The sequence below is a fragment of the Scyliorhinus canicula genome, chromosome 23 (genome assembly GCF_902713615.1).
Source record: "Scyliorhinus canicula chromosome 23, sScyCan1.1, whole genome shotgun sequence".
NCBI lineage: Eukaryota > Metazoa > Chordata > Chondrichthyes > Carcharhiniformes > Scyliorhinidae > Scyliorhinus > Scyliorhinus canicula.
In genome coordinates, this window is record NC_052168.1 from 12,264,915 (window position 1) to 12,281,054 (window position 16,140).

General features: G+C 50.8%; 1 protein-coding gene across 3 annotated transcripts in view; it reads right to left on the reverse strand.

The window, feature by feature from the left end:
• Nucleotides 1-2,207: 2,207 nt before the first annotated feature.
• Nucleotides 2,208-16,140, reverse strand: part of ncf4 (neutrophil cytosolic factor 4) — a 47,943-nt gene continuing 34,010 nt past the window's right edge. The window contains exons 9-11 of one of the 3 annotated variants that reach the window (XM_038783522.1): nt 13,286-13,351; nt 6,434-6,648; nt 2,269-2,448 (exon numbers count right to left, since the gene is read on the reverse strand). In XM_038783522.1, the coding sequence (XP_038639450.1) occupies nt 6,447-6,648; nt 13,286-13,351 (268 nt within the window). In that variant the 3' untranslated portion in view covers nt 2,269-2,448; nt 6,434-6,446. Of the gene's footprint in view, nt 2,449-6,353; nt 6,649-13,285; nt 13,352-16,140 lie in introns of all 3 variants that reach the window. The other 2 variants (XR_005458636.1, XM_038783523.1) reach the window with 2 other exon arrangements.

Below are 16,140 nucleotides of genomic sequence, written 5' to 3' on the forward strand. Positions count from 1 at the left end.
TTTGTGGTCGAGTCTCAGCCGACAATTTATGGATTCTAGTGCTCAACCCTAATTATTGGGCTTCCCTAGCTGCTAATTCCATAGAGATTGTGACTTCTAAAGTTTTCTTCAGCTTTAAGTTGCTTTCTGTTAACATTTTTTGGATAGCTTTGTTTCTTAACCCACACTCTAGTCTGTCTCTCATGGTGTCATTCAAGACTTCTCCAAATTCACAGTATTCAGTTAATTTCTTCAAAGTAACTACAAACTAACATAAGAATATAAGAACGAGGAGCAGGAGTAGGCCATCTGGCCCCTCGAGCCTGCTCTGCCACTCAATGAGACCATGGCTGATCTTTTATGGACTCAGCTCCACTTTCCGGCCCGAACACCAAAACCCTTAATCCCTTTATTCTTCAAAAACCTATCTATCTTTAGCTTAAAAACATTTAATGAAGGAGCCTCAACTGCTTCACTGGGCAAGGAATTCCATAGATTCACAACCCTTTGGGTGAAGAAGTTCCTCCTGAACTCAGTCCTAAATCTACTTCCCCTTATTTTGAGGCTATGTCCCCTAGTTCTGCTTTCACCCGCCAGTGGAAACAATAGAACATAGAACAGTACAGCACAGAACAGGCCCTTCGGCCCTCGATGTTGTGCCGAGCAATGATCACCCTACCCAAACCCATGTATCCACCCTATACCCGTAACCCCCTTAACCTTACTTTTTTTAGGACACTACGGGCAATTTAGCACGGCCAATCCACCTAACCGGCACATCTTTGGACTGTGGGAGGAAACCGGAGCACCCGGAGGAAACCCACGAACACACGGGGAGGACATGCAGACTCCACACAGAAAGTGACCCAAGCCGGGAATCGAACCTGGGACCCTGGAGCTGTGAAGCATTTATGCTAACCACCATGCTACCGTGCTGCCCCTAATCTGCCCGCATCTAACTTATCTATTCCCTTCATAATTTTATATGTTTCTATACGATCTCCCCGCATCCTTCTAAATTCCAACGAGTACTGTCCCAGTCTACTCAACCTCTCTTCGTAATCCAACCCCCTCAACTCTGGGATTAACCTCGTGAATAACTGATTGATTCACCTTCTTGTTGGTTGTATATGTGGAACCTGAATTTCTCGGCGATGACCAAAGGTTTAGGTCAGAGGTGGCCCTGCAATATCTCCACGATCTCACCATAGTTCTCCGGGTCGGTTTTTTCTGGCTACACCTGACATCGCAGGAGGTTGAAATTTCCATCGCCAACTTCCCACGGTAGAACAGTGGTTAGGACTGTTGCTTGACAGCTCCGGGGTCCCAGGTTCGATTCCCGGCTTGGGTCACTGCCTGTGCGGAGCCTGCACGTTCTCCCCGTGCGTGCGTGGGTTTCCTCCGGGTGCTCCGGTTTCCTCCCACAGTCCAAAGATGTGCAGGTTAGGTGGATTGACCATGATAAATTGCCCTTAGTGTCCAAAAAGGTTAGGTGGGGTTACTGGGATCAGGCGTCCAAAAAAGGTAAGTGGGTTTATTGGGTTATGAGGATAGGGTGGAAGTGTGGGCTTAAATAGGGTGATCTTCACAGGCTCTGGTGCAGACTCGATGGGCTGAATGGCATCCTTCTGCACTATAAATTCTATGATTCCCATGTACTCTGGAAAGTTGGGACTACCATATCTATCGCAATTTCATTCTCTTGGACTAAATAATTAAATCTTTCAGTATATGAGCCCTGCCACTCAGTGCTCTCGTCATACAATCCCACGACGCAAAAATTATGCATCATTTTTAAATGAAATGTATAAGCACGATGAGCCACAAATGTTTTGTTGCCACCTCACTTCTCTTTTCAGACAAGTTACCCACGAGTTCAGCCTGTTTCCTGATGAGTTTTGGAACAGCTCCAGCTCTAAACTGTTGTTGCCGGCTCCTCAGCGTGCTCCCTGTACTGTTCCAGATCTTTCCGGGCAGAACACGTGGTGAGCTTCTTTTCGATGTTGTTTCTTCGGAAATTTACAGAGAAATTTTGGTTCCTTTGATGGCCGCGACCAATATTTGGCGCCCCTTCCCTCACCAACTTTGGCGTCGCAAAGCTTTTAGCTTCTTTATCCTTTTGGGATGTCAGCGCGCAGATCGACGATTTTTCTCTATTTTTTAAAAAACTTTTCCTGGAGTCTGCATGGTTCCCACTTCCTTGTCGACAAAGATACAAACGACAAAGATACAAACAAACAAGAGGTTTATTGGAAAGGTGTTTACTCTACAGGCTGTTCGGCTAGATGTCCGTTTGCCCGTGTAAACGGCCGATGATGTCAACAATGCATCATGTAATCTGGCTCTCAAAGTGACCTTGTTCCGACCAGGAACAAACATGGATACTCAACAAAAGGCACATGGTTCAAGTGACAATGTGAAAGAACGAGAATGCTGGGTGATGGGATCAGGTGCTCGCCATCTCTTGTCCTGCATGAACAGTCATGTCAAGTGTTAAATGAAAAAATATATATTTTCATGGAATGTGGGATTAAATGGAATCCTTACTTATGAAAGTACAATTTAGGAAGCATAAAATGAATTGTACAAGATATGTAAGGGGGTTAAAATGACGGTTTAAACTTTACTTAGAGTACTACAGGGAGGTATAAAATAAAGAGCAACATTAACTTTAACTTAAATAGCCACCCAGTAATACAGAACTTGAATATTGTTGCAAACAAAGGCATTGATAAAGTTTTGCTTGTAAGCATCTGGACAAATGCAAGAAAGCCAACTTTCAAATGACTGCAACATCTGCTCCATAAATTGCTGCGATGGTTTGAAATTTGATCTTCTTGCATTTGCCCTGATGAGTGCAAAGCGAAAAGCTTCAACAAGTCTCTCTTTTCGGTAATCTTTAACTTAAATGTACAATTTGCGATATCGCGTTAGCCACAGCGGAAGGGAAGAAACGTAGCATCGATTCTCACAAACTTCTACAGATGTGCCATAGAGAGCATCCTATCCGGCTGCATCATAGCTTGGTATGGCAACTGCTCGGCCATCCTCCCATTGGTTCTGCCTACACCTCCCGCTGCCTCAGGAAGGCAGACAGCATTGTCAGAGACCACTACCACCCAGGCATTGCCTTCTTCCAGACCCTTCCATCAGGCAGAAGGTATAGAAGTCTGAAGACCTGCACGTCCAGACATAGGAACAGCTTCTTCCCCACAGCTACTAGACTCCTCAACAACTCTCCCTTGGACTGATCAGAACACTATTCACGACTCCCTATGCTGCTTTTGTTTGGCCCTTGTTCTGCACTGTAACCAATCACTATTTGTTGATGTACCATTTGTCAATGTACTCTGTTGTTTATTCTTTTGTCTACTATGTACGTACTGTGTACGTTCCCTTGGCTGCAGAAAAATACTTTTGACTGTACTTCGGTACATGTGACAATAAATATCAATCAATCAACACGGTCAATTCGCTATTGTCATCTCTCACTGTTGTCAAAGTTACAGGGTGCTGCGATAGCTACAGATGAAACTGAGAGAGGTCCAGGGGTCTTAGCAACCAGCCACATCAGGGCATAAGAATAAGAAGTCGACTGTTCCCTTCCAAGTCATCGGCCGTTCCTTCACTGTTGCTGGGTCAAAATCTGGGACTCCCTCCCTAACAGCACAGCGGGTGCACCTACACCGCAGGGACTGCAGCGGCTCAAGAAGGCAGCTCACAACCATCTTCTCAAGGCTAAATGGGGAGGGGCAGTAAATGCTGGCTTAGCCAGCGACGCCCACACCCCGTAAATTAATTTTTTTAAAAAAGAGATGCAAAAAGCTGAACTGTACATCTTAAATTACAGTGTGCGAATCGAAGTAAGTCATCCTTAACCAATGCTACAGGGAGTGTTTGCGTCCCGTTGCAAGGCACAAGGGAGATCTTCAAATGCTCGGGAGCAGGCAGATGCCGTCAGAGGGATCTGGGTTGCGAGGCAGGGCTGGATCTTAACCCCAAAAAACGGCTGGGTAAGGTTCAAGTCTGAAGTTAGAGAGCAAAAACATCGGGCAATCAACACTCCTTAAAACTGCCCACTTCCTGTTTTAATAGAGTGAGGGCAAGGAGCGGGGGATCCATCCTTCCCTCAGGATGCAGGATGGTCACCAGATATTATAATGAGGTGGCCTGTCTTCTTAATTAGCAATTCATAATTTTAATTAGTAATTCGTAATTTTAAACACAGGAAGGCATGCTTCTCCGATCTTGGGAAACTCGGAAGCTTAGTGGAAGAGAGAGGGGCTGAATCTGCAAGGTAAGAGGCTTTGCAGCACTGCTTGTGGGCCGAGAGTTGCAGTTCTCCCGGAAACATCCACAGCCTCTCCACGATTTCTCTGCTGCCCACCCTAACCAACACCCAACAATCCAACTGACGGCCGTGGGACCAGACGCTGTCCCATGACTGAGACCCTCCAGACGGTGAGCAGACTGCTCTGCTGCAGGGAATCCCCACCAGACCACCACAGGATACCCGCCTGCGCCGAGGTGGGCCGCCGCGAGCATGCGAGGACCCGCTTGCGGCCGCCGTGCGCATGCGCGGCCGCGTGGTCTGGACAGCAGGGCCCCGCCGGCAGCCAGAGATGCGGCACGCACACCGGGGCCCTGCTAGCCCCCTGGAAAACGGAGAATCACCCCGGACTTGCGACAAAAATGTCCGGAGTGATTCTCGCCCGTTTTCCGGCGGGAGTGGGGACTTAGTCCCCAAAAGGGAGAATCCAGGCCCTGTTCTTCCTGTTTTCCAGACCTGAATGTGGGCTAACAAAATTTGCACAGAACTTGTCTCCAGGCTAAAGTCCCGGCCCATTAGACACCACTTGAGTCGGGACCTATATCCAGATCATTCGATGCACAGGGTGACAAGAGATGGTGTTGAAATAACACTAAGGCCTGAATCCACTGGTACGGCATGCTGTGCAGATCACCACGGGCGGAATAGATTGGAGTGGATTCTTTGGATTGGATTTGTTTATTGTCACGTGTACCGAGTGAAAAGTAGTTTTTTGCGAGCAACTCAAACAGATCATTAAGTACAGGAAAAGAAAAGAAAAAGAAAATACATAATAGGGCAACACAAGGTACACAAAGTAAATACATAGACACAGGCATCAGGTCAGTCCATAAGAGGGTCATTTAGGAGTCTGGTGACAGCGGGGAAGAAGCTGTTTCTGAATCTGTTCGTGCGTGTTCTCAGACTTCTGTATCTCCTGCCCGATGGAAGAAGTTGGAAGAGTGAGTAAGCCGGGTGGGAGGGGTCTTTGATTATTCTGCCCGCTTTCCCCAGGCAGCGGGAGGTGTAGATAGAATCAATTGATGGGAGGCGGGTTTGTGTGATGGACTGGGCTGTGCTCACGACTCTCTGAAGTTTCTTGCGGTCCTGGGCCGAGCAGTTGCCATACCAGGCTGTGATACAGCCAGATAGGATGCTCTCTATGGGGCATCTGTAAAAGTTGGTAAGAGTCAGTGTGGGCATGCCAAATTTCCTTAGTTTCCTGAAGTATAACCGCTGTTGTGCTTTCTTGGTGGTAGCGTCGACGTGGGGCGACCAGAAATATTTTTTAGTGTTGTGCACCCGTAGAAATTTGAAGCTGTTAACCATCTCCACCTCGGCCCCGTTGATGCTGACAGGGGTGTGTATAGAACTTTGCTTCCTGAAGTAGGGGCAGCAGGGTAGCATGGTGGTTAGCATAAATGATTCACAGCTCCAGGGTCCCAGGTTCGATTCCCGGCTGGGTCACTGTCTGTGTGGAGTCTGCACGTCCTCCCCCTGTGTGCGTGGGTTTCCTCCGGGTGCTCCGGTTTCCTCCCACAGTCCAAAGATGTGCGGGTTAGGTGGATTGGCCATGCTAAATTGCCCGTAGTGTCCTAATAAAAGTAAGGTTAAGGGGGGGGTTGTTGGGTTATGGGTATAGGGTGGATACGTGGGTTTGCGTAGAGTGATCATGGCTCGGCACAACATTGAGGGCTGAAGGGCCTGTTTTGTGCTGTACTGTTCTATGTTCTATGTAAGTCAATGACCAGCTCTTTAGTTTTGCTGGCATTGAGGGAAGGATTGTTGTCGTTGTTCCATTCCACTAGGTTCTCTATCTCCCTCCTGTAATCTGATGGAGAATTTGACGGACAAGCTAAAGTTCCGTTGACCTCGGGTGGGAATGTCTGGTCCCAGGGACCATAAAACCACGCCCTGTCAAAAATAGAGCAGCATTGGTATTAATACACGCTCCAATCAAAGACAAATTCATCTTCCTAGATTAGAGGAGAACGGATGAAGAAAGACTGTAGATGAGGGGGAATTAAATATCTTTGAAACGTAGAGGGAGCAACCCAAATTATACCTTTCAGCAAATGAGTAGGTCACAGAAAAAGAACCAAATCAAAAGGCCCTCGTTGGCGAACAACCCATATTGCAAGTTACCATAGTAACTGCTTCACGGATTGGTGTTGTACACTGAGAGATCATCCTTTCTGGTCACATGCAGCTCCCAAGTGGCAAAATCAGGTCTCCGGATCTTCGAGTGACCGTCGGCCTCCAACACCATCAGTTCAACATCCATGTTGTCCATAATGCGCACCATGTCCCCCTCTGGGTCCCGGTAATTCAGGGCAATGGCCTTGTTCCCAAATTCAGTCCTGGAATGTCAAGAAAATACAACTGCTTTTAGTCTGAAGCACGCAACAAGACAGCCTTCGTACTACTGTGCAGTACACATATGTGTTTGGATCTATAAAAGGTGGCTCACCACCATTTTTTTTATTCGTTCAGCATTTGTTGCCCCATCCTTAATTTCCCTTGAACTGAATGGCTGGCTCAGCCACTTCAGAGGCAAGAGTTAACCACATTGCTGTGGGTCTGGAGTCACATGTAGGCCAGACCGGGTAAGGACGGCGGATTTCCTTCCCTAAAGGGCATTAGTGAACCAGATGGGTTTTCATACCAATTGACCATGGTCATCATTAGACTTTTTGATAAATTTCAAGTGCCCAATTCTTTTTTTTTCCCAATTAAGGGGCAATTTAGCGTGGCCAATCCTCCACATACCTTTGGGTTGTGGGGGTAAGACCCACTCAGACACGGGGAGAATGTGCAAACCCCACATGGACAGTGGCCCGGGGCCGGAACCGCACCTGGGTGCTAGGCGCCATGAGGCAGCAGTGCTAACCATTGTGCCACTGTGCCGCCCCATCATTAGACTTTCAGTTCCAAATTTCCCCATATTCCGTGGTGGGATTAGAACCCAGGGCCCCAGAGCGTCACCCTGGGTCACTGGATTACTAGTCCAGTTACAATACCGCTGCACCACCGCCTCCCCACATGCAAGTCCTTTGTCAAAAGGTTCAATTTGAGGCTCCTCCATTTGCCTAGCAAGCTGACACTGATTACAGGGCCCCTTGATAGTCCCGTGGCTCCCGTCAACCTGGCCAACACTTTGGCTCATTCCAACGCTTCCTTGCTATCCCGTGTGGTGTCCATAGGGAAGAGCATGCCACCAAAACTGCAGCAGGATAACTAATTCCAAACATTGGAAGTGCTGACCCCACAGCACACCACGACCCAGGAAAAACAGGCCACTCTTGTTGACTCTGTAGAACTCAACATAAACACTTCCTAATCCAAGTCTGGGATTCCAATGGTGAAAATTAACTTCCTATTCAAAACATTCATCATTGTGGTTCCCGTCCAAGAACAATATGGTTGGTAACTCTTGAAACGTTAACATTCAACACACCAGACTCATTAATCCAACTCTTCCTTTTCTGTCCTGGGGTCCAGGGGCCTGTAGATGTCAGTCACTTTGACGTGTCTCAGCCAAGTGGTCTTACTTGTCTCGAGAGCGAGTGTCAGCGGCCCAATCACAGGGATACCACAACCAGGTCCTGTCCTGCTCCGCAGTTTATCGCGGAATGTTGCTGGACAACAGGCAGTGGTGTTCATCAAGGAATCTGATGGGAGGACCTCCCCCTCCGCACCGGTGTGTTCTGGAAGCCTAGCCACTCTGTTCAAGAGCAATTAAGGGATGGGCTGCCACTCCAGCTGATAGCACACAAACACTATGGCCTCAAGAAAATGAGAAATTGGAACAGGAATCGACCACAAGGCCCCGCTCAACCATTCAACAGGATAATGGGTGATCTTCCTTGGCTTCAATTCCACCTTACTGGCCCTAGCCCCAAAACCCTTGGGCTGGATACTCCGTTATTGGGGTAATGTCCCCAGGCCGGCGTCAAAACTGGCGTGAAAGAGCCACATATTCCTCACCCTGCAGGGGGCCAGCAGGGACCCGGCGTAAATCTAGCAGCTTTTGCTGCAGATACGGGCGCCCGCATTTCTGGGTCGGAGGCCGCGCATGAGCACGGCGTCGGCCTCCAGTGGCTGCGCCGTGTTCCATGGCGGACTCGGACCGCGGAGCTGGACCCTGCAAATGGACTCCCCGATCGGCCACGCCCGCACTATAATTTCCCGGCCGCATGTAAGGACCCTGCCCGCCGATCGCCCCACCCCCGGCCGAAACGACCACGGGCTGAGTCCGCAGCTGGCGTTGGGGTGCGGAGAATCCAGCCCCATGATTCCGTCAGATGTCAAAACTCCGCCAATTTTAGCCTCGAATCTGTCCGGCAATGAGTATCCGTGGGCCTCTGAGGTCGACAATTCCTCAGTTCACACCTTCTGGGGAAAGAATTTGTTGCAACTTGGGAGGTAAAATGGAACTTTTCAGGGTCACTTTTAAAAAAGTTTTTTCATGAGGTGCGTGCATTCCTGGCTGGGCCAGCATTTGTTGCCCATCCCTAATTGCCCTTGAGGAGGTGGTGTCTTCCTGAACTGCTGCAGTCAGTGTGATGTAGGTACACCCACAGTGCTCTTAGGGAAAGGGGTTCCAGTATTTTGACCCAGCGACAGTGAAGGAACGGCCGATATATTCCCAAGTCGGGACGGTGCGTGGCTTGGAGGTAACTTGCAGGTGGTGGGGTGCCCAGGTGCCTGCTACCCCTTGTCTTTTAGAGGTCAGAGGTCATGGGTTGAAATCACTGGATTGAAATTGGATGTCCCAACTGACATTACCCCCTCCCCCAACCTTGCCGAGGGCCAAGAGGGTAGTTATAGAACTCCAACCTGAGCTAACAGGCACAGGACACACTGACCTCATCGTAGCGATACTCCAAAGCGAGATTGGGAACTCGCTGACATCAAACACGGGCAGCACGGTGGCACAGTGGCTAGCACTGCTGCTTCACAGCGCCAGGGACCCGGGTTCAATTCCAACCTTGGGTGACTGCCCGTGTGGACTTGGCACGTTCTCCCCGTGTGTGCGTGGGTTTCCTCCGGGTGCACCGGATTCCTCCCACGGTCCAGAGATGTGCGGGTCAGGTGGATAGGCCAGGTTAAACGGCCCCAGGTTAAACGGCGGTGTTACAGGCTTACGGGGATAGGGCGGGGGAGTGGGCCTAAGTATGGGCTGGTTAAGCACAGTGGGCTAAACAGCTGACTTGTAATGCGGAACAAGGCCAGCAGCGCGGGTTCAATTCCCGTACCGGCCTCCCCGAACAGGCACCGGAATGTGGCGACTAGGGGCTTTTCACAGTCACTTCATTGAAGCCGACTCGTGACAATGAGCGATTATTATTTAGAGGGCCATAGAACATAGAACAGTACAGCACAGACAAGGCCCTTCGGCCCTCGATGTTGTGCCGAGCAATGATCACCCCACTTAAACCCACGTAACCCGTATACCCGTAACCCAACAATCCCCCCCATTAACCTTACACTACGGGCAATTTAGCATGGCCAATCCACCTAACCTGCACATCTTTGGACTGTGGGAGGAAACCGGAGCACCCGGAGGAAACCCACGCACACACGAGGAGGACGTGCAGACTCCACACAGACAGTGACCCAGCCAGGAATCGAACCTGGGACCCTGGAGCTGTGAAGCATTGATGCTAACCACCATGCTACCGTGAGGCCCCTTAGTGCAGACTCGATGGGCCGAATCGCCTCCTTCTGCACTCCAGCGATTCTTTAAGTCATAATTGTTAACAATAAACATACCAGACAATTGCTCGGAGAAGCTTGCCCAATTGTTAAACAGAACGACGCAGTGTAGCTTGTTGGCATGTTGGCATTCGCCAACAATTATCCACCTGTTAAGTTGCTGATTTCTGGCCTCTCGTCCGGGCTGTGGCACAGGGCTGAAAATCCAAGCGTGTCCCAAGCAGGGAGAGAAAGTTTGCCCCTCTCCTTCAGCAGTTTGATCAATGATTGAAGAGCGTTGTGCGACACATCCGCATTCCTCCGGGGCGTAACGTGTAGTTAGCGGTCTCTGCCAGCGTAGGCCGTGGCTGCCTGCCCACCCTTGTGGTCAGGAAGGATACATAGCAATCTAGTGAAGTGGAAGGAATTCAGAGTTGCGGGGGGGCTTTCATGTGGCGTGGTGAGCCAGAAAACCACTTCTTTGGAATCCGAGTTTGAATCCAGCCCAGACCATGGAGTTAAAAGTCTTCCTCAGCAGATCCCACATGAAAAGTGTCCTGTAGGGAGGGCTCGGTTAGCTTTTCACTAAGACAGAGGTTAGGAGGGATGCCTCATTCTGACGTTGGAGCCGGTAATGTTTTCCCACAGTGAGTGGTTTGAGGCAGAATCGTTGCTATTTTTAAGGATAATTATTTGAAGCAGAGAAAGGAATGTAGGGAAGATCGTCACACCTCATCTATTGTTCCTTCACTTGGCCAATCCCCTTTAGCTTTGTCGCCATGAAATCCTTGGTTAGTTAGACACAGGAGACATAGAATTAACAGTGCAGAAGGAGGCCATTCGGCCCATCGAGTCTGCACCGGCCCTTGGAAAGAGTACCCTACCCAGGCCTACGCCTCCACCCTACCCCCGTAACCCCACCCAACCTTTTTTGACACTGAGGGCAATTTAGCATGGCCAATCCACCTAACCCGCACATCTTTGTGGGAGGAAACCGGAGCACCCGGAGGAAACCCACGCAGACACGGGGAGAACGTGCGGACTCCGCACAGTGACCCGAGCCAGGAATCGAACCTGGGACCCTGGAGCTGTGCAGCAACTGTGCTAACCACTGTGCCACCGTGCTGCCCACTTGCCCGGTCCTCCAAACTATCCTTTCATCTTCGTCTTCTTCCCATCGCCCCACCACCCCCCCCCCCACCACCCCCTCCCGCCTTGCTCAAAGTTCGCTGGTGGCGTGGTTCTCCATTCTCGCCGCTGTCAAGGCATCCCGCGCCACCGGGAAACCAGCGCGAATCCACCGGGTGATCCGCAGGAATCCAACCGCCAGCGATCCCGCCGATAGCTCTGTTTCTCCCCCCCCCCCCCCCCCCCCCCCACCCCCCGCCAAATGCTTCCTGACCTGCTGAGTATTTCCAACGATTTTACTGTTCATTTTAGTTTTAACAATTCCGGGATGTGGGACATGTGGCAGTTTTGGTTTTGTGGTCCCGCAAAGACCCGGGACAGACAAAATGGGCTGAATGGCCTCGCACGGAGCTCAATATCTCTGGTCGCTGACAGTTTTCAACCACTCTTCATGATGAATCATCGTTCGGGGGCGGGGGGTGGGTACGGATGTGGGGGTAACGTCGCTGACCATTGCGCTAGGGCATCCCTGGGGTCCGCCCATCTCCCACTGCCCCTCCCCACCCTCAGTCTGCCAGTATATCCATCCACAAGACGCACTGCCTTCATCTGGTTCGTTGAGAAGTCAACGGACTCTTTGTCGCTCGACTGAATGCTTCTTGATGCCAATCACATGAGAACATAAGAAATAGGAGCGAAAGTAGGCCATTCGGCCCATCCAGCCTGCTCCGCCACACAACAAGATCATGGCCGATATGACAATAGTCTCAACTCCACTTTCCTGTTTACCTCCCCCCCCCCCCCCATACATTCCTTGAGGATCAAATGTCTGCCAAACTCAGTCTTGAAGATATTCAATGGCCCAGCCCCCACTGCTCTCTGGGTAGACAACTGCAAAGATTAAAGATCTTCCTGTGAAGATGAAGTTCCTCCTCATCTCCCTTTGAAACAGGGAACCCCTTATTCTGAAACTATGCCCCCTAGTCCTGGATTTCCCAATGAGGGGAGACACATCTTAGCATCTTCAGCCTCCCTCAGAACTGTATATGTTTCAATACGATTGTTGTTAGCGCTGCTGCCTCACAGCGCCAGGGACCCTGGTTCAGTTTTAACCTTGGGTGACTGCCTGAGTTTGCACATTCTCCCCCGTGTCTGGGTGGGATTCCTCCGGGTGCTCCGGTTTCCTCCCACAAGTCCAATGATGTGCAGTTTAGGTGGATTGGCCAAGATCAATTGCCCCTCAGTGTCCAACGGTTCGACGGGGTTACTGGGTTATAGAGATAGAGTGGGGGCCTGGGCCTAGGTAGCGGTGCTCTTACGGAGTGTCGGTGCAGATCTGATGGGCCGAATGGCCTCCTTCTCCATTGTGTGGAGAGCGCCTCTCATTCCTCCAGTGAGTATAGACCCAGCCTATCCAAACTGTCCTCATGACTCGATGCCCCTCTTCCCAGGAATCGACCCAATGAACCTGCCCAGAACTTCCTCCAATGCAAGCAAATGCCGCGCCTTCCCGCGCCTTCCCCCCCCCTCCCCCCCTCCCCCCCCTCAATGCGTTTTCATTTGAAGCAATGGAAAAAACACACGCACTATTTCTGGTAATGTACCGACGATCTTACGCCGAGAGCTCTCTTGCAGTGCCTCGGAGAATAATTCCTGGAGATTCCAGAAGGTTCTTGGAGAGTTGTCAAGCCTCAGGGAGGGCCCCTTTGCCAACATGATCCGCTCCGATGGAGCAACTAACAATGGGTTCTTTCACTGGCTCCCAGGCGGACGGTGCTGCTGAAGGGCGGAAGAGACTGATGCCCGATTGGAAAACCAGATGGTTGGCATCGAGGAGGCCTGCGTTGCTTGGGTCTGGAAAACAAGATGGAGCTCCAAGTGTGTTTGGCACGTCCTTCAGTGTGTGTGGGGGAGGTGGGGGGGAGGGGGGGGGGGGGGAAGAGAACCACTCATCGGAGCTTCGAAGAACGAGAGGCGATCTTATTGAAAGGGGTACAGTTCGGAGTTAAGATGCTGAGAGGACGTTCCACCTCCAAGGGAGACTGCCTCTGATTGGGTGGGATGCCCTCACCTCTGTGACTGATTTGAAATTCGGCTCAAACAAAGGGAAGCTGAAAGCAAAGTAAAAATCTGCAAGAAATCTGTTCAAAGGGAGAATATTTTAAATAATACCTCATCAAGGACAAAAGCTCTGTGTATTCCATATGTACAGGGACACCATCTCGGATAGTTATATCCCTGCGGAAAGAGAAAACACACGAAAACTGAATAACTACTTCAGTAACACAGTTACTATTGAAGTATTTCACTATTAATCCCCCCCCCCCCCCCCCCTCCCACACACACACACACACTTACAGCACTGTTGTATATTAATTTCACTCTTTATTCCTGCGGCTCTAATCCTGCTCAACAGGCCTCAGGCCTTAAAATGTAGCCATTTTAATGTGGTGGGGGGGAGGGGATTCCCGCCGGCATGATCTTCCAGTCCCACCGGAGGTGACCCCCCCCCCCCCCCCCGTCATGTTAGGTACACTGGTCTAACACTGGCTGCAACTGGATGCAGCTTAGATCAAAAGGATACTCCAGACCTTGAAGTTAGTTCAATCAGGTTTATTGAACTAATAGCACAGTTAGCACAGTTCTCTGTGAGTTCGACTCTCTGCTAACGTAAGTGTGGTTACTCTGTCTGTTATAGAACAGTACAGCACAGAATAGGCCCTTCGGCCCTCGATGTTGTGCCGAGCAATGATCACCTTACTCAAGCCAACGTATCCACCCTATACCAGTAACCCCCACCCATTAACTTTATTTTTTAGGACACTAAGGGCAATTTAGCATGGCCAATCCACCTAACCCGCACATCTTTGGACTGTGGGAGGAAACCGGAGCACCCGGAGGAAACCCACGCACACACGGGGAGGACGTGCAGACTCCACACAGACAGTGACCCAGCCGGGAATCGAACCTGGGACCCTGGTGCTGTGAAGCATTTAAGCTAACCACCATGCTGTCTGACTGAACCAGAATAGCTCTTAGCCACGTGGTGGAGGTGTGAGATTGTAACAACACCCTCGACTGACTCTCTAGATGTCCATCAGTGGAAAGAGGTGGAGTGTGAGTGCCTCGTGTCTTTTATAGTCCGATCCCACCCCTGGGTGTCCTGCCTGCTTATTGGTCATGTCCTGATCTCTGCGTCCATTAGCTGTTTGTCTGTATATCATTATGTGTGTGTCAGCATATCATGACACCCCCCACCCCCCACAGCAGGTTCACTGGGGGAGGGGGTGAGCAAGCCAAACATAACACCATAGACTGGCGGTCAACCTCGAGAAAATCCCGGCCTTGGCCTTATCAAAGAATGATAGGATTTACAGTGCAGAAGGAGGCCATTCAACCCATCGAGTCTGCACCGGCTCTTGGAAAGAGCACCCCATTTAAGCGCACACTTCCAACCTATCCCCATAACCCAATCACCCCTCCTAACCTTTTTTTTTCGTCACTAAGGGCAATTTAGCACGGCCAATCCACCTAAGCTGCACGTCTTTGGACGGTGGGAGGAAACCGGAGCACCCGGAGGAAACCCACGCAGGCACGGGGAGAACATGCAGACTCCGCACAGACAGTGACCCAAGCAGGGAATCGAACCTGGGACCCTGGAGCTGTGAAGCATTTATGCTAACCACTATGCTACCGTGCTGCCTTATCATGGTTCAATGGGCGGAAATCTCCCACCCTGGGACTAAGTCCCATGGCGGAGGCGGGAGCGTGGAGTGTTTCAAAGAACAATGAACAATACAGCACAGGACCAGGCCCTTCGGCCCTTCAAGCCTGCACCTTCCCACTGCAGAGGCTGGTGGGACAACGCACGCCAAAGCTTCCACAGCTTTCATCTTCGTCTTCTTCCCATCGCCCCACCACATCCCCCTCCCGCCGTCGCTTTTCACTTGCTCAAAGTTCGCTGGTGGTGGGGTTCCCCATTCTCGCCGTTGTCAAGGCACCCCGCGCCACCGGGAAACCAGCGTGAATCCACCGGCCAGCGATCCTGCCGATAGCTCTGTTTCTATCCCCCCCCCCCCCGCCATCCCTCTCATTGCCGTGGTGTTCCGGAGTCCACGCTTGCTGGCGGCCTCCATCCTGACCTCTGGAGGCAGCCCCAGGGCATTGTTCGGTGGAGTCTCAACATCCGCACGCCATGTTTTCCCAACGTGTTTCGCCCCGATGGCGTGTTTACCCGTTGGCGTCACGGAGAATCAGGCGAGGGCGGAGAGCCCTTCACCTGAATCCCATTCGCGAGATGCAAATGAGCTTCACGCCGGGCTCCAGTAATGTCCCGATCTGCCATGGCGGGCAGCAGCGAGAGATTCCCCAGGAAATTCACCCGCCAAATCTCCCCAACCCCGCCTGCCCTTGGTCCCAACAAAGGGGTGGGGGTGGGTGGGGCAAGGGGGGGGGGGGGGGGAGGTGGCATGGGACAATTCTGCCCAAAGCAAAAAGAATTGGGTCTCTTTAGAAACACGCAACTAAATTAATAAATGCAACCTTGTTCTCAGTTTGCTCACAGCTGGAGTTCTTCATTGTTGGGTTGAGTGGCCAAGAATATACTTCAAACATTCAGAGGCCCCAAGCCTACTTAACACCATTCCAGCACTCAGTGATGCTCCTGGCTGCCACGAAGTAACGCACAATTCCCATTAAACACTGGTAAGTGGATTGGCGTTGTTGACTAGAAATTAGTTTGCCTTCTATTAGCCGGCACTAGCGAGGGAGCAAGGACATGGACCTCCCTACGGCCCTCTGGATATTGTTGGAAGTAACACAAATCTATGGCCAACGTACCCTTGCCTTAACTACGCTGAGGAAGATTTTCAACGCAACTTGCAAACAAAACGACCCCTGTCCCAAACTCCTCACTGGAATGTGCTGTGGGACAACCTAACCTAACCTCAAGGACCTTTCTTCCCCTGAAGTATAGGTGAGTTATCCCAACCAAGGCAGGCATTCAGCCAAATTCAATCCAACTTTCA